Source organism: Puntigrus tetrazona, chromosome 15 (genome assembly GCF_018831695.1).
Source record: "Puntigrus tetrazona isolate hp1 chromosome 15, ASM1883169v1, whole genome shotgun sequence".
Taxonomy (NCBI): Eukaryota; Metazoa; Chordata; class Actinopteri; order Cypriniformes; family Cyprinidae; genus Puntigrus; species Puntigrus tetrazona.
Window position 1 is genome coordinate 8,257,076 of NC_056713.1, and position 23,062 is coordinate 8,280,137.

General features: G+C 41.2%; 1 protein-coding gene across 4 annotated transcripts in view; it reads left to right on the top strand.

Moving 5' to 3' along the window:
• limk1a (LIM domain kinase 1a) overlaps positions 1-23,062 on the top strand; it is a 34,422-nt gene that overhangs the window by 5,315 nt on the left and 6,045 nt on the right. Inside the window, exons 1-11 of one of the 4 annotated variants that reach the window (XM_043259090.1) lie at positions 3,957-3,997; positions 4,900-5,010; positions 10,431-10,569; positions 18,300-18,409; positions 18,882-19,079; positions 19,351-19,456; positions 19,537-19,724; positions 19,963-20,149; positions 21,308-21,394; positions 22,320-22,451; positions 22,555-22,614. In XM_043259090.1, the coding sequence (XP_043115025.1) occupies positions 3,972-3,997; positions 4,900-5,010; positions 10,431-10,569; positions 18,300-18,409; positions 18,882-19,079; positions 19,351-19,456; positions 19,537-19,724; positions 19,963-20,149; positions 21,308-21,394; positions 22,320-22,451; positions 22,555-22,614 (1,344 nt within the window). In that variant the 5' untranslated portion in view covers positions 3,957-3,971. Of the gene's footprint in view, positions 1-3,853; positions 3,998-4,899; positions 5,011-10,430; positions 10,570-14,182; positions 14,378-18,299; positions 18,410-18,881; positions 19,080-19,350; positions 19,457-19,536; positions 19,725-19,962; positions 20,150-21,307; positions 21,395-22,319; positions 22,452-22,554; positions 22,615-23,062 lie in introns of those variants that run through there. The other 3 variants (XM_043259091.1, XM_043259089.1, XM_043259093.1) reach the window with 3 other exon arrangements.

Below are 23,062 nucleotides of genomic sequence, written 5' to 3' on the forward strand. Positions count from 1 at the left end.
GGAAAAAATGCATTAAAAAGATCGTATGAAAATAATACAACAGCAAAGAAACAGATAACACAGAACAAGTGGCAGGTCTATTGCACGTACAGGCCAAGACTTAAATACAGAATAACAGAATAAAAATATGACTTTATTATGAATGGGTTATATTCAGAAAGCAAGCAAAAAGGCTTTACTAACGAGTGAAGCTCATATCATTTCTGATCAGCTTCAGTTCAAGCTCACCGACTCACTGAAAACTTCCAGTTTAATCAAAAATCAGCTTATGCTGCGCTATTAATCTCATATTTAATTTGTGTTCACGTTGAGGTTATAGTGACACCGAACAAACTAACCTAAACGCATCTGACTGAAGCAGAAACACGCTGTAAAGAGAAAAACAGACGCTCATCAACCAATAACTGTTTACAACATTTTAGCGTGCAAAATAAATGTAAATGTACTTTTGACAACGCTAATAAAATCCTCCTGGCTCTGGATCAGTTCATCATCTCTTCTCTTGTTTGGTGGCGTGTCACTGAGTCACAAAGCTCTAACCAAAAGCAGAAGCTGAACTTCCCTGTAGCTCTGAAGGGCACAGATCTGCAGAGCCGGTGATTTTCCATCACGTCTGTCACTAATCCAGCGGAGGGATGAGTTCTTATTCTCTTCCTCCGAACGCTCCAGATCCTCTTAGGTGCCGTGTTTGTGATTGTGATAGGACGGGAACCGTTAGTCAGCTCTGAGCACAAGGGAGTAACTGATGTGAGCTGATGAGCCGTGTTTCTCTGTGTTTTATGTAAGAGCTGATTCTTGTGGTCTGCATGCAGTCCGTGTCAGCTGAGAGACCTGCACATATGAGCCAGAGTTTCCAGATTACATCAAAGGATATTTTAGGGGAATTTACTTCCTCTGCTCTTTCACTGGCTCTCTTGATTTCATTTTTTCAGTGATTGTAAAGGCCAAAAGACAAATATCTGAACAAACAGTAGTTAAACACATCAGAGTACTTGATAAAGTGTAATATTGTTGAGTAAATTCGAATAAGTCTGTACTCTTGAGTTCTGATCCTTATTAATGCAATCCTTATTAAGCAGGATTTGTTCCTATATCAAAGTCCATGTTGGTCAATAACTTCGTTCAGCACCAGGTTTTTTGAGGGTATAACCAAAATCTTATGTGCTTTTAATATATTTTACAATAGAATTACAAAAGATACAATATATATATTTATATATATATATATATATATATATATAATGGAACTAATCAAGATAATAATCCCATCCAACATTAAAGTTTTTAAATATACTTAAATATACTGCAATAGTATCAAATTAAATCACATTAATGTGCAAACAACATACAGTATAATTTTATTATTTGTTTTTAATGCCATCTTTTATACACCACCAATACTGAGGTCTCTGTAATACTGTTCCCCCTTTAATGTTTAACCATGAACTACAGCCATTCAACTTTACTTTTCCATTTTATGATAAATTTGATGTAAAATGCTCCACAATCATGACCAGCCAGTGTTCAAAACCTTTGCCTTACTTTACCCGAACGGTTAGTTTATAATAAACTAGTCTAATCTGAGTGGTTTTGGCAGGAAACCCGAGCGTGTCACTGCTTCTTTCCGTCACGTCTGTAAACAGGAAGAAGCTGATGGACATGACGGACGATAGCCTTTTCTCACAGCAGCTGGAGTGATATCAAAAAATCATTTTGATGGCGGATTATTTGAAACACACATGAAATAAACGAAATTATATTCCATTTTTAAACGTGCTTCTGATTGAAGATAGCCTGGGAAAACGCTGATGCTGCTGGACTTTTGTCATCCTGTGATTTTAGGGATTGTTGATGTCAGAGATGGGGATTTGTTTGACATGAATGTTGTTTCATAGCTAGCAGAAGATTCATCAACGGCTCGCTCATGTCAGCTAAACACGATGCTTCTTAGTCCTGGAGAGACATATCTGTTTGACTGATTTTAGAGACAGCATCCCTGAGAGTGTATTATTTCCCTCAGATTTGGGGTGGTTGGTTGAGCAGTATAAGGTACAGAGAACATGAACTAATAAAACGGTTTAGTTTCTAGAGACACATCCGATAACCTGCTGCAGTGTTTTTTCTGGTATGTCTTGTTCTGCTGAATCGGCGGAAGCATTTCCACTGGGTTTGGAAATTGGCACGATTGAGCGCTCTGTCCGTGCCGAGACCGAGGACATCTGGCAAGGACATCGGGTCCGAGGGAAAGACAGAGCTGAGTTTTCGGAGCTGTAGTTTTGAGATGTGTGATCAGAGAGAGGCGGAGCTTCTGTGACAGAAGAGGCCAGACCTCGATGAGGTGTGTTTAACTACCTGCACAGGAAATGCGCGCAAGAATGGATTTAGTCCTTGCTGTTTCAGTTCTCACTTTAAACGTCAGTTCAGTTTTTTGTTTAACTGCTCTGAGGTTTAGTTCTGGTGGTGTTTAAGTCACGGAAGGGATGAAGGCGGTCACTGAGAGCAGACTGAAGAAGCGTGAACGCTTGAAGAGCTCAGTGTCCACTGCCGTCCAGACAGATGTGAGAGACAGCCAGCGAAGAATGCTTGTAGAAACAGCCTTGTGGTCTGGTTTATTTGCAGGGCTGTTAGTTGTCCCTTGGGTGGGGAAACACAGTTTTCCTTGGAAGACATAAATGGAGCTGTAATTTCATGGGAAAGTAGCTCTGAAGCATAATGCTGTGTTCCCGAACTCTCAGCAGGGGCCGAAAACACATGAGAAACCGGTCCGAGCTAATGAAGAAAAAGTGGGCGTCCATCTCACTGCTGTGGATCCAAACAACAGATCACTTATAACCTATATAATGATAATAAAAGCATTTTTGATGACACCAGTCCAGTCCATTTCGTTATTTCCAGAAATAACCCTCACGTGGCGAAACACATTTCAGCTAGAACACGTCCAGTGTTTTCAATGACATAACCGTGTTTCTTGCCAAACTCAGGCCAGCGGCTGGAGCCCTGCTTCCTCCTCAGCTTTCTTTCTTACTTTCAGGGAGTTTTTCTCTGCCGTCTCTTCCTGGTTTTTGTTCCCAAAAGGGTTTCTGTCCAAATCTGCTCTGTGGTAATTGGTGTAGTTAAAAACAGCATGTAAAAGAATGGGTTTCTATCCGCGCTGCTGGGAAAGCTGTGTGAGAATCAGAGACCCCATTGCTGCCGGTCCGTCCGTCAGGGCTTCGTTTTACGGAGATGTTTAGATGTTTCTCCAGAATGTGTGCAGTGAGTCAGCAGCTCTGCTCTGGAGAATATCTTCAGGATTGAAACCCTAAAGCCGTTATAGACAGATTGAGTCTTTATGATGAACTGATGTGAATCAATCTGAGTTCAAAGCCTGAATCTCTCGTTCATTGGTCAGATGGACTGCACTGAATGACCGCAGGACTTTATCAGTTTGTGAGTCAAAGAATGAGTGTAATACAGCATTGAGTTGTTGTTCAGTACATTAGGAAGAGTCCTGTTTAATTAATAACTTTAGGGTTTAAAATGAATATCATACATTCTTACCATGATTTACAGAAAAGTCATTCAGTGTAACAGTCGGGCAAATATACCACAAGAATGAGTTTATGACATATTAAAGGACTAATTGGTTTTACCCCAAATACTACTAATTTTAAATTGTTAAACTTTGCCACCATTTTTTACTTATTTAAAATGCTATGAAATTTAGACTTATTCGTTGACCCATTTCTGTTGGTATCTTTCTTTCTCATCACATGTGATTCAGCAGGAGATTTGATTCAGAGCTTCAGGACTGTAGGGTTAGTTTAGACGGAGGTGAGCGGAGGCTGATCTCAGGTCAGTCGTGGCTGGGGAAGTACAGGCGTCTGCTTTGTGTTTGAGCTCAGATCGGTTCTCGCTGTCGTTCACACACGTCTCCGTCAGCAGCCACGTTCAGAAAGATCAGTTTGATTCAGTCACACCGAACAAGTCTGATGGCGTTCCGGCATCGCAGAGGAAGGTAGGACGAGTTTGACTGAATGTACTGCAGGAAATATCGTTCTGTGGCAGAGCCGTGATAAAATAACAGATTTTATATTGTAGATATACAGTTAACGGTTTTTGTTTTCTTAACCCATACTACATACTATGTGAGTGTTATTGTATTAAAACAGTGTTTGGGTGATTTTAGTGGAAGTATGCAGTTAGTTCCCCTCAGTAACCCAGCAGACTAACCTCAGGTGTAGTACAGCACACTTTGTCACCAGTATATCTCTTGTTTTGTCTTTTAAAGTAACAAAGCCTTTTTTCTTATCAAACATCAGTAGTTATTAGAAAGCTGTAGAAATGTAAAATATGTAGGGATCCTGACATCAATATCATCAATATCACAGTTTTACAGTTTTATAGATAAATATTTAATATATTCACATGAAAACATAAGCACGTTACTGGAAGCGTCGCGGACCGAAAGCGCGTGCAGTGACGATACACTACAGCGTTATATGCTGCACATATCTCTAAACTCTAAGCGTTTCTCAAAAACTATAAGCAGAATCAAGAAATAAGTATCACACAGATCAGTGTAAAGGTTCTCCTTCTAATTGTCTGATGCTTTTAAATCTGTTCACATCTGTGTTCACATTCGGTGCAGAACTCAATGTTCTTAAAGTTCATACAGATACCTGTGAGGTCACGGCACATCTTCATCTAATACCAGGAGATTATTAAAACACTGTCTGAACAAAACAATACAAAACACAGACTACAACAACATGAAACAAAACAGAAGGCAAAGCATGGCACGGTCTCATGAAGTGAGTGACTGAGTGTCAGACAGGAAACATCAGATAAGGGCGGAGAGAGAGAGCTGGGGTCACGGGGTCACAGGAAGTGCTCTCTCTCTCTCTCACACACACACAGAGCAGCGGCAGAGATGAGCAGGGTCCTGAGTGATCGTCCAGCAGCGCAGCAGCAGAAGGTCCAGATGATCTCCTGCAGGAACCGCCGCTATCGTCGTCTCAAAGGCTCCGAGTAAGATCTTCACACGCTCCTCTGAAGAGCTCTTATTCAGTCGCTGTTAGCGAGTGTTTCTGTTGGAGTGTGCGCCGCCTGTAGTTTCACTTCTGTTTTTTTCAGAAAGCCGTGTTTAATGTAGAGATGGTTGTGTGTGATTAACTCTTGTGTAGTTGTTGATACGGCACTGCAGAGAGAGCGGAGATCTTCAGCGTTTGATTTCTCTCGTGCAGCGGAGGACCGCTCTTTAAGTTTTTAAGTTTTAAGTCGAGTTTGGCTGAAGTTCTGCCGTAGGCTGATGAGTTTATGAGGAGACTTTCACATTATGAGCAATAACTAAATACTGACATAGTTTTACAAGTGAATTTTTAACATGCAAGGAAAGATACTTGAAATCTGCTTTTTAAAAATGCATAGATTAAGTACAGAGGCTGGTTGACTGGTTGTGTGTGTGTGTGTGTGTGTGTGTGTGTGTGTGTGTGTGTGTGTGTGTGTGTGTGTGTGTGTGTGTATGTGTGTTTGTGCGCGTGCGTGCGTGCGTGCGTGTGTGTGCGTGCGTGCGTGTGTGTGTGTGTGTGTGTGTGTGTGTGTGTGGTCTGAAACAAGCCTACATGTGTCAGTAAAAATGAAAAAGCTGGACACAGAAATAATTTGTTGTGTTCTCCACATCTAAGAAACTGCATCAGGTGTGTGTGTGTGTGTGTGTGTGTGTGTGTGTGTGTGTGCGCGCGCACTCAACCGTTTTAAAACATTACTTTTTGATGTTGTATTTCAGATGTGCATAGAAATGTAATTTTTGGTCTAATGTTTTGTGATTTGGCCATAAATGTAAAAGTTGAAAGCAAAAGTTTTTTTAACTCCGCTGAAGAACTAGTTTCACACTTGTGTAACAAACTTATTTCAAGTCTTCAGTTTTTCCTTTTTTAAGGTATACTTATATGCTTTTACATTGACTTTGATGTTTTAACAGGGTGCAGGGTTTTTTGTTATAGTTAATAAATGTGTTCAGTGAAAGCACATTAATGCAGTAAGATGTGACCTGACTCTCATGTCCTCAGTGCTACAGAAAGCTGCTAAATGAAGGGTGATGTCTTTCTAAATGAGTAAAGAAGTAAAGAAGTTGAAATCATTGCGTCATCAAGATTGTGGCTAAAAATACATTTTATATATGATCGTTTAGATTTGTTTTTAAAATGATGTGCATAATATAATATTGAAATGATTTTAAATTATTGAATACCTACCCATTTTTTAATGATGACAATTTAAGTATTTTAGTTAACTAATAAACTAATAATACATATAGCACATACAACAATTAAACAGCTCTTCAGTTTTAGCCTGTTAGTTTTTGTCTTTAGTCACTTATCAAAAGTTGCTGTTGTGTGTGTGTGTGTGTGTGTGTGTGTGTTAGCGCGTCTGTTTACAGCACGTCTGCAGCCAGTGATCATCCTCATGTCTGAACTGTTTCACGTGCAGCAGACCCGAGAGGAGAGCTCTGAATCTCTATATAAAGCTCAGTTTTGTTGGCGGTGGTCGTCAGGTTGGGTCTGATGCGTCTCACGCCGAGTTCTTCTGCTGGTTAGAATCGCTCGGATGACTCCGAATCGTTTGTCTTCTGTGGGATCAGATCCAGATCTTGGCTGAACTTGTGAGGGCTTTTCATTCTTCTTCCAGACTGACGGAATGAGAACCTAAGCAGTGCATTCTGGGAAGGGCTTAGTAAGCACAAAGAAAGTGCTGGCATGCAAAACCGTTCCCACAAGACACCCCCGAAATGCTGTCAAAGAGACACCAGACACGAGAAAACAACAGTCAGACATGTTCTGTTCTTGTAGTATAGCTTTATGGTGCAAGCTTCAACGTTCTCTTGATCAGAAGAATCTGAATCTGGTTCATACCCGTCAATCATTTCCACAGTGATCTGCTCTGTTCCCTGTGATGCTGGATTTGAAGCAGAGCCAGCCTTGTGTGTGTCTGCTCCAGAGGCTCCGCCCTCGCCGTGACATCACAGGCCACACCGATGATGTCATCAGGGCAGAGTGGTGGACTATAAAGGAATGTCCCAGAATTCTTAGTATCGGGCTTTTTAAAGATCATTCTGCCGGAGTTATATTTTGACTCGTTCAGCCTTTTATATCCGGTAATAAATTCAGTAAAAAAAAGCATCAATCTCTAGCACCATGTTCATGTTCCTTTCACTCAGGAGAATATTCTTAACTGATTAAACTAATTAGAATATTATTAATAAAACTTACATATACTAGCATCCAGCAGCATGACTCAGATATGATTCATCACACAATACTATTTTCAGCAATAGCATTCCAACATATAAATGGAAAATAATAAAACTATGTTTATGTAACTGTATCACGTCAAGAATATTTATTATAGTTTTGGTTTGAATTAATTTGGTATCTTATTTACATTGTCACTTCTTTCTGCATCAATAGAGAAACATCTTTCTGATCCTTCTGTTTAATCTGAGCATGTAATAAACACAGAATTACTTGGATCCATAGTTTTATCTTCAAAGCCAGTGTTTTTATAGGATGTGTGTGATTTCTGAGAAATGACTCGCAGTATTGAGTCACACTTTCTTTCTAATACCAATGTTCTGAAGATGTGATCTGTAGAGCAGGCTCACACACACACACACACACACACGCGCACACACAGACACACACACGCACGCACACACACACACACACACACACACACACACACACACACACACACACACACACACACACACACACACACTCACAGACACAGACACACACACAGACACACACGCACACACACACACACACACACACACACACACACACACACACACACACACACACACACACACACACACTCACTCACACACACAGACACTCACACGCACACACACGCACACACACTCACACGCACACACACGCACACACAGACACACACACGCACACACACACACACGCACGCACACGTACACACACACACACACACAGTCAGGATCAGCATGAGAGGCTGTGAATACAGATATGTTTCACAATAAAACTGTTGTGTATCATATCCACGTGGATCAGTTACCGAGGTACTGTCCCGTCCTCAGACTTTTTAATCTGAGAAGCAACTGGAAAATGCAGATGTTTCTGTCTCTCACTTCTCAGATGTTTCTGCTGTGGAGAAGAGCTCGGTAATAACCAGAGATATCAGTCATTGTGCTGTAAATATATTCATCCAGTAACAAATTTCTATTCAAAGGCGAGCTGATAGTTGATGAATGAATGTTGGATGGAGGTCCTCTGGGATGGGTCTGATGTGGTGTGGATCAGAAGATGAAGGAGAAGGGATCTCGGCCGCTCTGATGAGAGATCTGAGACGATTCACAGCATCCGCTCCATCTCTGCTTTCATCATTAGGACTGATAACAGAGCCCTGGGGACCGGCCAGCATCCAAACGCCTTCCTGTTCTCATCTGTCTGAGTGCTTCATGTGTGTTGTATTGAACAAGCACAGGTCTGTGGCTCGGTGAAGGAAACTCTCGCTGATAGTATCAGCACTTCATCTGCTGTTATATAGAGTTATAATCACGCAGAGAGTATTACGGCACACACCAACATCCCCACATCAGTACAATAGAAACGCTGCAGTTCTTCCTTCTTTCTAAAAATAATCAGCTTTATTTGCATTCAGTGAGACCATATCAGCTCTCGCCCGGTGATCAGGAATTAGTTTCCTAAAGCATTTAACCTGGTTGCTCACCGGTCTATACAGCCATTGTTTTCAGGACGAATGCGTTTCCTCGTCGCCCATGAATACAGTGACGCTTTAGGTCTACGCTGATGATAAAAAAGGCTAAATATGAGCTCGAATGCATTCGCCTTTACACGCATTCATTCAGAAGTGTCTTGAGAAATCAGGAATACGACAAGTGATTAGTTTTAGGGAGGTCAGTGTCAGCAGTACAGAGTTTCCAGCGGTTTCTCGTGTGTTCTCGTTGATTGGTCTGTCTGTAGGGTTAGAGTACAGCAAATACTAAATACTGAATACTGTTACACTAACACACTTGCATTGTAGATCAGTGTTGAGAATAACGTTTCTTGCCGTGTTCTCACTCAGGTCCTCTGAGAAGGTAAAGTCTCCACTTGACTGATCAGATGGTTTATGATCATGATGAAACACTCTCTAATACTACTTTTGTAAGAGTGCGGTCAGGAAGGGGGTCATGGAGCGGCAGATGGTCATTAATGAACTGGACTCCCTCAGGCTCTCATCAGATCAATCGTCACACACACACACACACACACACACACACACACACACAGAGGATAGTGAGGCGTCAGCGTTATCACACACACACACACACACACACACTCGATGGATGGTGATGCTGGTGTGTCTAGGTTTCTCAGTGTATTCATTGTTTGAGTATTAAACAGATATTTGTGGATCCATCAGTAACAGTTAAACAGTTAAAAATAACAGATTAATTAGATTCGCAAAATGACAGTTAAGGTCATTAATAAAGTCATCAACAGTAGAAACCATTCTTTATCTTGAATCTTGTTAATGTGACACTGTTGTGTATCATATCTGTATTCACAGCCTCTCTTACCACATAAACAAACCTCAGCATTTCATTGGATGGTGATTTCTGTTTGGAGATTGTTGGCCTGCATGGTCTGATATGTTGCTTCCTAGAATTCATACTCATTAAACCACTCTGCCAAAAATAGGCAGCAATACATTAAGCTTCATCATAGATTTAAACTCCAACTGAAAACCATATTTTTGTGTTAAAACAGCACTGTCAGGCTTTCACTAAAGAAGCACAGGCAAGAATTATAAGGCACTTCTAGGAGTTTCCCTTTCAGACACAGACTGTTCAAGTATGGAAATAAATCACACAGCGAGATTATTTCATGTCCAAAAGCATGTCTTAAACTGTTTTCCTCTTGAAATGGCTGTAATTTGTTGCTTGGAGAAGTGCCGAGAGCATCGACACGTTCATTTATCTGAGAAGAGCTGATTATCTGAACACTTCTGAACTGTCAGCCCGGCTCAGTTAAAACTCTTCAAACTCTTTCCTCATCCATCAGCGCTGTTTTGAAAAACTGGCCCCAAGTGTGTAATATTACGACGCACGTTGACCCCAACATGACGAGGTGTTTAAAGAAGTACTAAAACATGCAGCGGTCAGGAATAAAGAAGGACCCTTCACTGCAAGCATAGATGTTTTTTTTGTCTAGTTTCCAGCCAAAATATCTTAAAAACCTTAAACCGAGAAGGATTTTGTAGACAAGTAAAAATGATAGTCTTGTTTAAGTCAAAATGAAGTGCGTTTTTACTTGAAACAAGCAAAGTGATCTGTATTTATTGTGCTTGCTCTACCAGCTCTTCTGAAGACGAGTGAATGTTCTGATCTTCGCTCTGCTCTGGTTCCTCAGGTGCTGTGAGTGCAGGGCGTCTCTCTCTCACTGGTACTATGAGAAGGACAGCCGGCTCTTCTGTAAGAAGGACTACTGGGCTAAGTTCGGGGAGCTGTGTCACGGCTGCTCGGAGCCCATCACCACCGGACTCATCATGGTGAGAAACTCAATCTCTGTCCGTCCGTCCTGAGGTTCCTCACAGACGCTCCGGTTACCCCGGTCTCCGCCGGTTCTCCATTCACGAATCAACAGCACTCCTGTGTGCCTTCATGAAAGAGCTGCTATCTATAATTCAGACGTCTGTGTGCTCTCTTCTTTTACTGCATTCACTGCTGGCTGTATTATTTAGTGTTTCTACAAGAGCCAGAGCTGTTTATTTGACAAGAATCATTTGAATCATTTAGGACTCTTTGAATTCCTTCATTGTGCCTGAATCCTCAAATATGAACTCTTTTTTTTGCATCCAGTCTTGGAAGAGTATATCTGTTTCTTAAAGCAAGGCGTCATCTGCTCTGTTCACGTTTGCGTTTTCATTATGTTTTCAAACTTTCCTTTACACGCTCAAATCATATCATTTGACAATATTATCTAAACGTTCCACATATGTTGCAGTTAGGTTCTCATGGTCAAGTGTTTTAAACGTAAATGTAAAAATATTTGATTTGATTTTTAACAATATTTTTTCTGGTCCAAAGTCATGTGTTTTCCTTCCTACTTCCATACTACCACTACTACTAAAAACCACCGAAACTAAACCTGTCTTTTTTTTTGCAGAGCAGTATTCCTTAAATAGTTAGCGATTTTGTATGAGTTCAAACCTGCTCTGAGTATGAACGTTACTATATTTCCTGCAAATATGAAATAAGATGCCCGTGGTTTCCTGCTAAGGCTGATAGCGACAGATTCATATCATTTATTCTCCAGAAAGCGCTCAAGCAGACTGAACCTTGACCTACTTTTAGTTACTTCAGTTTTATCTTGGTGTTGATCGAAGGTGATCCAAACTTGTTTTAGAGACGGAAAGTTACACAAAAGTTACACTTGTTTTTCTTTCTTTCTTTATGTTTTGAACATGCACATATGATAAGCACAGAAAGTGAATGCAAAGCGTTCTGTAAGCAGAGGCGCTCTTCACGAGAGAGGACAGCATCGATGTCTGCCACACGTTTAAGGAGGTTAAAGCTGAATGCACTGCTCTCGGGCCACAGGCCAGCACCGCTGCGGCGGACAGGACTGACGGGAAACTCTGTGAACACACCGGAGAAAACCAAAGTCTAACTAGTTTGGTTTCGCTCAAACCGTCAGCCTGCTCCTAACAGAACTATGAAGCAGATGGCAGAGGCTGCGGTCTGTGTTTTTGTACATAAACGTCTGCATCGCTCGCCCGGCGACTGATTTAGTGACCCACAGACCGCCTCGGGAATCGACCTCCTGAGCTCGGCGTAAGTGAATTAAAGATGGCTCAGCGTGCTCTTCCTGTGTGTGATTGATGGACATCTTCATCAGCGAGCTGCAAAAAAGAGAAGAAGCCACAAACACCAGCTTTTAGCAGTTGTGATGCTTAGATAAAAAAATATAGACGGGCACGCTTCACTTTTTTAGAAAGAAGAAGGCTATTTTACATGTCTCTGTGGCAGAACGGTCAATACTGGACTGTGAAAAATGAAATATATCATCCCCAGAAGGAGAGGGCTATTGTCTTACTTCCACTTCTTTAGCTGAGCTTGATGGCGGTGTTGTACAAAGCAGCTGTGCTCGAATACACAGAATACACCGAATAGAGTTAAAGGTCTGAATCAGCAGCTATCAGTAGAATATATCCATCATTCAGAAGGAGAAACCGAAACATTAAAGATATGAGATAAACACAGATATATGAAACGCAGCACTTCGCTGATCAGTTATTTTAAGCGGCTCAAGTTATGAAAACCTTCACGTATTAAAATGATTGGGAATGATCAAGTAACATTTAAACAGCCTTTATTTACGTGATTGTTTTCAACACTTTAGCTTTAATTCCTGGCACTGAACTGATCTCTGGTGACCGATCCCTGAACGAGTCAGATTCATTCAACAGATTCATTCACACGGCTCATCCGCTCAGTGTAGAAACTCTGTTGAGCTGTCTAGAGATTCAAAACAGTTCTGCTGTGGCTTCGTTTGGAGCTATTTTTGTTGACGAAAAAGAGCACTTAACTTTTGTCTAACATGCATTTTTTGGACTGGATCACGTGTGCAATCGTACTGATATATTTAGAAAAAAACTACTTTTTTAAGGCAGATTTACTAAAAGTTTGCACCGTCAGGATTTACCAAAGACACACAATGAAGAGTTATTAATTTTGCATTTGACATTATTGTATTATTTGGAGGAATCTCCTTTTTCTGACACAAAATTGATGAGAGGAGAGTATTAAAATGAATCAAATAACGAGATTTACTAGTGATTTGCACGTGTCAACACCCTAAAAAAGCTTGTTTAAACTATTTTGAGTTCAAAATGGCAGCAGATGTTGATGCTAGAGACACCGCAGAGAACAGAGAGAAGGGTAGAAGGGAGAGGATTGCTTCCACACACTAGAAGAACACATGATCCGAATCCAGACATATCCTTGCGTGTTCTTGAATTGGTGTATTGTCAGTAAATCACCAAACCAAAGGCTAGCAGGAGCTAACGCTCCAGACACTACTTCCCATGGTCTCATGGAGTTATTTTTAATGCTCAAGAAACATTGGGCAACAACATCATGGTGCCTTTATAGAAAACATTGATCAGATTCAAAGCCCCTTCACATCAAGAACAATTGCATTGCAGCTAGATCAGAAAAAAAAATGGTCAAAGAGTTTATTTATTAATGCATTTAATTCAATTCTGAATATGCTGATGGGAAAAGTTAATCTAATTACAAAGTGACAAATTCAACTGACTCTTGTTTTGTATGCGTCTCTGCCTACAACAATATGGCATCGTTATTGTTAGCATTTCACGCTAACGTCAGACCGAGCATTAGTCCAGACTCTCATGTTGTTTGAGTGACCGTTAATAGAGTTTCAGATCATTCACTTAGGAGACTGGTCTGGGTTAAAAGCTTCACACGACAGACTCCTGGGTGAAAGTGTGTGTCTGTGTGAGTACACTGAGATGAAATCACTCTCACTCCCTTCACATCCCACACCAGCGGGGCTCTTCTCAAGGTCATTCAAAGCTCTATCCCATCAGCCTTTCCTGCTGCTCTCAGCTTCTGATGTAGGTCCAGATCTGCTTTTATTTACCCAGAATCCCCTCCACAGCTGACACGGACCCTCCTGCTTGTCTGACAGCCGTGACTAACTTCAGTCATCTGTAGTGAAACACAATGTGTGTGTTGTTCTGTTAGCAGTGTGTTTCCTGGTTCCTCCAGTGGATGGTAATCTCTTGATTCCTGGTAACTTTACAACATTCCTGTAATATTCTACAGAATGAAGGTGTGTGAAATACAGTGTCTGTGTGTCGCAGCCACCTTCTGAAGTGTGTAGCACACACACACACACACACACACATGCTGAGTCTGGTCTGATTGGCTGATATTTCAGACTGCGGGTTTTTTTCTCATCACACAACTCTATCAGTCGAGCCGGCCTGTTTTACCAGCTCTCTGACATCAAGTCTTTGCGAAACGCTCGGTGTTTTGATGAAGGCACTACAGGGCTGGGTCGAGTGGGGGAGGTGTGTGTGTGTGTGTGTGTGTGTGTGTGTGTGTGTCGGAGGAAGTGATGAAGTCACCCGCTCAGAGAGAGACAGAGGGAGTGACACAGTGCTTTCTGGGATGAGCTCAGCTCTGGCCGCGTGCCTCGAGCTCCATCGCTCCGGCGGTCTGGTGTTTTTGTGCTGTATTCTCTAGAATGATCTGTGGCTGGTGGTCATGGTCGGAGATGTGTTTTACTGGGGCTTCTGCTGTCTGAGACTCTGGAAGAGAGAGAAGAAGGTAAGCCGGCGGGAGCTCACACACGATGTCTTTCACTGCTGATGTAGAAGGATCATTCATGCTGAGGATTTAACAAACATCATGACATTCAGGCGTGTGTTTGGATGAGATGCCGCTCAATAATTGGCTTTTATAGTTCTCCCTCTTGAATTGATTTCACCTTGATTCGTTAGACTTGAAGCTAGATGCTAACCTGGTTAATTCATCTGGTCCCACTCGGATCGGTTCTGTGTCTTCTGAAATCCTACGAAATGGGAAATTCATAACCTAAAAAGAGCATTCATCAAATCTTCTGATTCGTAATGATATCGGTTTATTTTTTAGACAGAGCAGTGGATCAGTTTGAGAGCTTCATCCTTGGATCACACCCTTGACTAGTTAACCGGGTCACTGTGTTTGTGTGTCACCAGACAGACATTCATTCATTTAACACAGACTCAAAAAACACCAGCTAAACAGCAAACCCTTGACATTAGCACGAATTCAGCTGCTTGCATTAAACTCGTATTTTAATACTCTTGAAATCTGGCAGGAACAGAAACTGTGCTGTTTATATCATAATACTGTGCAGGGCAGACGCTGTATTTAACGGCATGCTACTTAACATACAGTAGGTTTAACAGGTTCAGTGCTTTTTCATCAGCTGTTAGTCTCATTGGATAAGCGCCTGATAAATGGTTGAATGTGAAGGAGGTGCAGTGAGTTTAATGGTGTGTTGTGTCTGAGGTCAGGAGCAGCTTTCAGAGCAGATCTATCAGACTGCACGCCTTTCTTGTCATTCATATCAGTCACACACGGTCTGCTGCGATGGAAGTGTGTGCTGCAGAACATCAGCAGGAGAACGTTCCTCCCAGACAGCAGATGCTTTCACCTTGTGACGTCATTAACGAAGCCGTGTGTCACTGAAAAGATGCCAAGGGGAAGTGAGCGTGACCTTAAGGTGGTGAATTCCAGTCTTTCTCATTTTAAATATCACTTTTGAAATCACTCTTCCCACGTTTGTCGTTTCAGCCCAGTTGTTAACAAGCATACAGTAACAGAAAGGATGAGTCAACCTGTTTGTTAGTACAGCTTAACCACAGCTCTATTTTTGTTTAATAAAAGCCAGAGCATGCGTATAACGTTATCAGTCCCAGAAAGATCATTTATAATACGAGTGATTGATTCACATGCTGTTTGTTTGGAGATGTATTTTCTTCTGTCCTAAAGAGAATCCTCCATCGGTGACAGGACAGAAGATCTTATGATGAAACTGATCTGTGCTGCTTTCACAATAACAACGTGGGGGAGGTTTGATGGGTTTTTAGAAAATGTTGTGTATGACTACATGGAGCGTCAGTGTCAGGCTGTTGATGTTTAAGTCTTGTTTGGATGTTAATGAGGGACTCTACGCTTACAGTCATTTAGCAGGCGCTTCTATCTCAAGGGACTTACTAATGAGAAGAACAGAAGAGAGCAACGTGTTACAAGAGGTCTCAGTTAACACAGTGCACCTAGACCTTTCTGTTTTTATTTATATTGTAAATAAAGAGAAAACAGATTGTAAATAAAATATAAAGAATATAAAAAGGAAAGAGCAAGCTAGTGCTAGAGCATCTTTTTTTTCTTTTTGTTAATTGTGTAATAAATAAAAAGAAAACATACAGACAAAAAATACAAAGGAATAGAATAAAAATATTTCTTCTTTTTTTTTTAAACTGTTTCTGAGGCCCCTTCTGAAAAACCATATTGAGTAACTACAGACTAATATCAAATCTTCCTTTTATAAGCAGGATTATTGAAACCCTTTTAAACTCAGATGAATACCTTTTCAAACTGATTTCCGAGCGCATCACAGCAAAGATAATAAAAGATATCGGCTTCTGGTTAAAGACTGCTGGGTCTGCTGGACCTTACTGTCAGTGACAGACTTTCAGAGAGATTGGATCAGGCTTTCTGGGATGGCGCTCAGATGCTTCAGGTCCTACTTAGAAGGGAGAGGTTATTACGTAAGTCTAAGTGGACGTCCATGACATGAGTCCTGCTCCTGAAACGATTACGTTTGGAAATAGAGATGAAGGTGTGAAGGTGAACGCATGCCTTTACTCTCAAACAACTAAAAATCAATCTCTGAGGGATTCTGGCATTCTGTGCCACTACCCCAAGAGTAGCTTACATGAAATGACATTTTATTTAATTTAGTTATTTAATTCATGATATAGTATGTGATTATATGAAAGAGCAATATTAAATTGAATAATCTGTACATGTAATTGTATTATTTCCACACCGTTCCACGTCTTTTCTCTCTGGTTCAGCCAAAGGGTTAAACCGATCGTGTTTCTGGGGCATCATTAACTAACTCTGGTCATTCTTCTTATTTCTATTGAACTCTATTAATAGCGACAGAACTTGTGACCATAGTCTCTTTGGGGAAAGGCCCTCACTTGTTTAGTAAAGCCTAGGTCAGATATGTTTTTGTTTTAGTGAAGTTCATGTTTGAACAGCAAATAGACATTAGAATGTAATATCATATTTTACTTGATTAAAGTTTTTGGCTTCTGTGTAAAAATCCTGGGTATATAATTTTGTAATAAAAATAAGCTTCTGTTTCATAAATTGATAACAGCTGAACATTATTAACTTTAGTCTAGCCTAGATATTATATTACAATATCATTATGCCTCAGTTATCTAGATATAGATCGAGAGTTGTTGTTTTAGATGCTCTCTTCTGTTTATTATAAAATCATATAACCTGTAATAAAATTACAACTTTGATTAATATTTATGCTCTGTAAATAGTCTGCTGATTTTTTGGCTACTTTCCAGTACACCTCATTAATTATACCATTTAATACGTTAAGGCTTTGAATGTTATAAGTTTGTAACCATTACAATAAAAAAAAAATTACAGAAGAGTAAAAAGAGTAAAAACCTGGCAAACAATAGTATGATGTAAGCAACAAACACAAGTGATGACACTTTGTGTGAAAAAACAAGCTTTAAGAATAATCAGTCCCTGAGGGGCCCCATAAAGGCTTGGGCCGGCCCCGTGCTATATATAAAACATGCCTTGACTTTCCAGATAAAGACGGTCGAGATGAGTCTAGATGAGATTGTGTAGTTGTGTGGGAAACGGTGGGCTTGTGGTTGTGTGTGTGTGTGTGTGTGTGTGTGTGTGTGTGTGTGTGTGTGTGTGTGTGTGTGCGTGTGTGTGTGTGTGGTTGTATGTGTGTGTGTTTTCCGTGTTGGTTGAGAACCTGTGAAGCAGCTACAGAAATAAGGAAGCGGTGGGCAATCAGTCACGTCACATTTTCCCCGTCATTCACACTTAAACTAGGCTTCAAGCCCTCTCTTTTGATTCAGAGAAATACACAAACTTAATTGTTAAACTATTATGCATCTAAGATCACATTTTAAAAACAACAACAACAACAACAACAACAACAGACTGTTTCATAAGAAGCCTTAGCCAATAGATGGTCTTACAATATGGTTGAGTAATGACATGATCAAAATAATTAATTAATAATTAATTAAAAGAGCAATAAGTTAGTAGTGTTATTATAAGGAATTGATGCATTAAAAGAAAGTACAGGCAATATAATATTCTTATTATTTAATAGAACATTTTGGGGTCATTGTATGAAAACATGGATGGTTCTGATCTTCTACCGTTCCTCCAGAACATCAGTGTAGATCAACTGGACCGTCATTAGATCATCTTCAGATGGTTTGAGGCTGGACTCTCTTCTTTTTACATGGAAATCAATGCAAATGAGAGTTCAGTGTATTGAACATGAAGAGACTTCTAAACGGCTGTTGAACGTATGAATGCATTTATATTAAATGTGTCAATAAAACGATAGATTTGTCTTTGATTTGTTTTGGATGTCAGCGGTGGTGTTGATGAGTGATGTCTCCGTGTCCGTGTGCTGCAGGTCGCTGGAGAACAGAAATATCACCCAGAATGCTTCACCTGCCTGAGCTGCCGAGCGTTCATCGGTGATGGAGACACGTATGCTCTGGTGGAGCGATCCAAACTGTACTGGTGAGTGGAGACGGTTGTTAGTATGTGCTGATAGGGGTAATGTAGTGGAGCCGTTCATCTTCATCACCAATGTTTCCCAGAGGATGACTTCATAAACCTTCCTGTGGAGAAGTATCTGCTGTATTTGTCAATGTGCTGCTCAGGAAACATTATCTGAAGAGGGGTTTTTTGCCAATTCTATAAAACATTCTGAATAACAGCAACATCAACAACAAATAGTATGAGTTACTGTAGTGAGGTTGAAGTGTTTGATCATTTGATTCAGCTGGTAGTCCTGCATGACGAATGAACATGATTTGAACCAGAACAGCATTAAGCATTACTCGTAGATGTTTGCTAATGTTATTAAGTAAAAGTATAATGTCACCAGATCATCAGAAATCCATGACACCATCAAGTCTCCTCTTGTGTGTGTGTGTGTGTGTGTGTGTGTGTGTGTGTGATGGTACTGACCGGCTGTGTCTCCCTCTAGTGGACACTGCTATTATCAGACGATCGTGACCCCGGTCACTCTGCCCGACTCGCCCTGCTCCAGGATCCCTCACACCGTCACGCTCGTGTCCATTCCTGCCTCCACCGACGGGAAACGAGGCTTCTCCGTGTCCATCGATCAGGGCCCCAGTCCCAACGGCTTCAGCCCCGAACACACACACACCGTCAGAGTCTCAGAGTGAGTGTGAGAACACACACACACACACACACACACACACACACAGACAGACAGACAGACAGACAGACAGACAGACAGAGCATGAGAATCCTGATCTGAAGGTAACTATTAGGTAACTAAGGCGGGGCTGACCCCGTTGCTAGATATGACAGTCTGTGATTGGTTGGTTGTCTCTCTCTCTCTGCTGATCATTAATTTAATGACAACACGTACTCAAATTCAGAAAGCTGGTGGGTAAATAAAGAAACCACGTGTTCCTTCATGTGTTCAGGGTGGACCCAGAGTGCATCAGTCCAGACGTCAAGAACTCTATTCATGTTGGCGACCGGATCCTGGAGATCAATGGAACCCCGATCCAGAACGTTCCTCTGGACGAGGTGATTCAGACGGTTCTCTCCTGTGGGAAGGTTTTATTCTGGCCTTGACGTGTGTTTGACTCGAGCCTTGTGTGTGTCAGATTGATCTGCTGATTCAGGAGACCAGTCGTCTTCTGCAGCTGACCATTGAACATGACCCTCATGATCACGGGCCCTCGGGGGACCAGGTGGACGGACCCACGCCGCCGTCTGAGGAGCCCAGTCCCATCACGCCCATCACACGGCCGCCCAGCCAGGACATCAACAACCTGCGCTCGCGGATCATCACGTCAGTAAAGTCCCTCACAGTCTGCCTGGAACCGATTGTTAGTGTTTTAATAAGCATCTGCTGGCGTGTTAACTTCTGCTAGACTCCTTCTCCTGTAGAAGCACATTGTGACAGATACGTATCTCTCTTATCTGGATCAGCGGCTCCCCGTCTGTGTGTTTGGTCCGTGTAGTCGTCATGTTACGCTCCTCGAGTTATCTGAGGCTGATTTTGACCCAGTGGATGTGTGTTTGCGCAGGCGCAGCTACAGCATCGATAAATCCCCATGCTCCAGTAACACTCCGTCCCCGCTGTCTCTGAGGAAAGACATCGGCCGCTCCGAGTCGCTGAGGGTCGTGTCCAACCGCACGCACCGAATCTTCAGAGCCTCCGACCTGATCCACGGAGAGGTGCTGGGCAAGGGCTGCTTCGGACAGGCCATAAAGGTAACACACATCTGTCCTCACTACACACACACACACACTCTGTGCCAAACACTGAAGAAGAGTCAAGGCAAAATGCACCAGATATGGCTGCTGTTATCTTGCATTAATTATGTCATTTACTGCACAGATGTGATCATGTGCTGGAAACTCTCACGACCCAGTCATCTAATAAATCATCTAATAACCGCCTAAAAGAAGAGAAGGCAGTGTTTTCTGTAGCACACACCTGTCTTTTACCAACACGCGGTCTTTGCATTTGAACACCTCTCCGCTGGCATGACGTGTTTCCTGTGTGTGGACTTTTTTAGCACCTGATTGGACACATAGTAATTTACAATATAATTTTTGTACAAAAGTAACATGAATGAAGTGAACAGAATGATTCAGCGAGATACTGGAAGCCCTGAACGGTATACACTGTGAGCTTGGGAAATTACATTTTATATACATTTTCCCTAACCGTATTACATGCATGAATAATCTTTCATAACAACTTCTTACATTGTATTAATAAAGTCACTTAATATAATACTATAATGTTTCCAGTCATATGAAAGCATGCAAGCTAATAACGGCATAATGTTGTAAGTTCAGTGTTTTATTATACATACTGTATAACTTATATGAAATGTTGGAAAAAAGATAAACGGCCAGTAAGTGACTCTTTTAATTATTGAGTCATTGAATCCTTCAAACGATTCATGAAGAAACCACTGCTGTGTGTGTTATGTGTCTATTTTCATCAACTAAAAACACACAGTATCAGTGTATCCTTCCAGTTTTGTTCAGATTCAGATGCTGAACTGAAATGTTTATTAACTACTTATTTGAACTCTTATCTTTATATTAAATGTGCAGAGCTTCATTGACGTTACTCGTTATCCTAAATCACTGATAACATGCAAAGAATGTAATAAAATCAGAAACATTTTCAGCGTAATTTCGGTTCTGTTAGATTTTTTAATCAGATTAATAGTAAATAATATTCTCTTCTTTCACTTGCCCCTTTAAGAAATCTACATGCTGAGTTTTATTACTGCAAATAATTCAAGTGACTGTGTTACCTGCCACAGCGGAAATACACACAATCACAGGCGCTGACTGATGATGAGTGTGTGTGTGTGTGTGTGTGTGTGTGTGTGTGTGTTTGATTGTCAGGTGACACACAGAGAGACAGGAGAGGTGATGGTGATGAAGGAACTCATTCGATTCGACGAGGAAACGCAGAGGACCTTCCTCAAAGAGGTGACGACACACACACACACACACACACACACACACACACACACACACACACACACACACACACACACACACACACACTGGAGGAGAAAGAAGAACACGGCTGTTACATTAACCAAAGGAAAAAAACTTTGTTTCACAACATTAGTGTTCTTCACCTGGAAGCACAAAATCAGTCATAAACATCTTTCTTTTTTAAATGAATTCATACATCTGAAAGAGATGGAGATCAAAAGATGAAGAGAGTAGGGGACTGAGTATGAACTATTTGAAAATCTGGAATCTGAGGGTGCAAAAAAAAATTATATTCAGAAATTCACCTTTTAAATGATCTAAATGAAGGTGTGCTATTTTTACTGAAGGAAATGTACAAAACATCTTCACTAAATATCCAAAGATTTTTGGCATAAAGAACAATGTATACTTTTGATCAACATATAATGTATTGTTGTCTATTTCTACAAATAATGACTGCTTCTGTGCTCCGGGGTCAAATATCAGCATATCATCAACACAGTGAGACCAAACAGTGAACTTTACTACAACTACCACGTGTGTGTGTGAGTGTGTGTGTGTGTGTGTGTGTGTGTGTGTGTGTGTCTGTGTGTGTGTGTGTGTGTGTGTGTGTCTGCGTGTGTGTGTGTGTGTCTGTGTGTGTGTCTGTGTGTGTGTCTGTGTGTGTGTGTGTGTGTCTGTGTGTGTGTGTGTGTGTGTCTGTGTGTGTGTGTGTGTGTGTGTGTGTGTGTGTGTGTGTGTCTGCGTGTGTGTCTGCGCGTGTGTGTCTGCGTGTGTGTCTGCGCGTGTGTGTCTGCGTGTGTGTCTGCGTGTGTGTGTGCGTGTGTGTCTGTGTCTGTGTGTGTGTGTGATCTGAGCAGGTTTAGTTCCCGCTCTGTTATAGCTCTGTTTGTGATTACTGCTCTGTGTTCAGGTGAAGGTCATGAGATGTTTGGATCATCCTAACGTTCTGAAGTTCATCGGCGTCCTCTACAAAGACAAGCGGCTCAACTTCATCGCCGAGTACATCAAAGGAGGAACGCTGAGAGACATCATCAAGAATATGGTGTGTGTGTGTGTGTGTGTGTGTGAGGTGATAATGTGGAGCACGTGTCATGTTGAGCATCAGTACTGCACTTGAAGGCTCTGAATGTGTCTGATGTCTGCAGGACAGTGACTATCCGTGGAAGCAGAGAGTGAGTTTTGCTAAGGACATTTCCTCTGGGATGGTGAGTCAGTGCTGCCCTCATCTGGACACAAACCATTCTCAGTTACTATCACACTTACTTTCATCTTTTATTAGCTCAAAGGGGGTGTAAAAGGGGGGAAAATAAAGCTACATTAAAACATTATCATGCTTAGAAAAACTAACTGAGCTAAAATAAATAATATAATAATAATAATAATTTCCACTGCAAAACTGAAATAAACTATAAATTACAACATATTTGAGTCAAAGCTTATTTATGAAGCACTGTTTTTTTAAACATCAAGTGTTTTTCAAACATGCAGGACAGAGAATACACACACTGAAGCAGTTCTCATATAGTGTCAAATACCAAACTATAAAAATATGTTTTGAGGCTAGTGTTTAGTGTCTAAAGTAAAGAGAGGCAAGTTACTCGAGAGCTTCAGGGCCACTAAATAACCAATGTCTTTCAAAGGCAGATATATTTG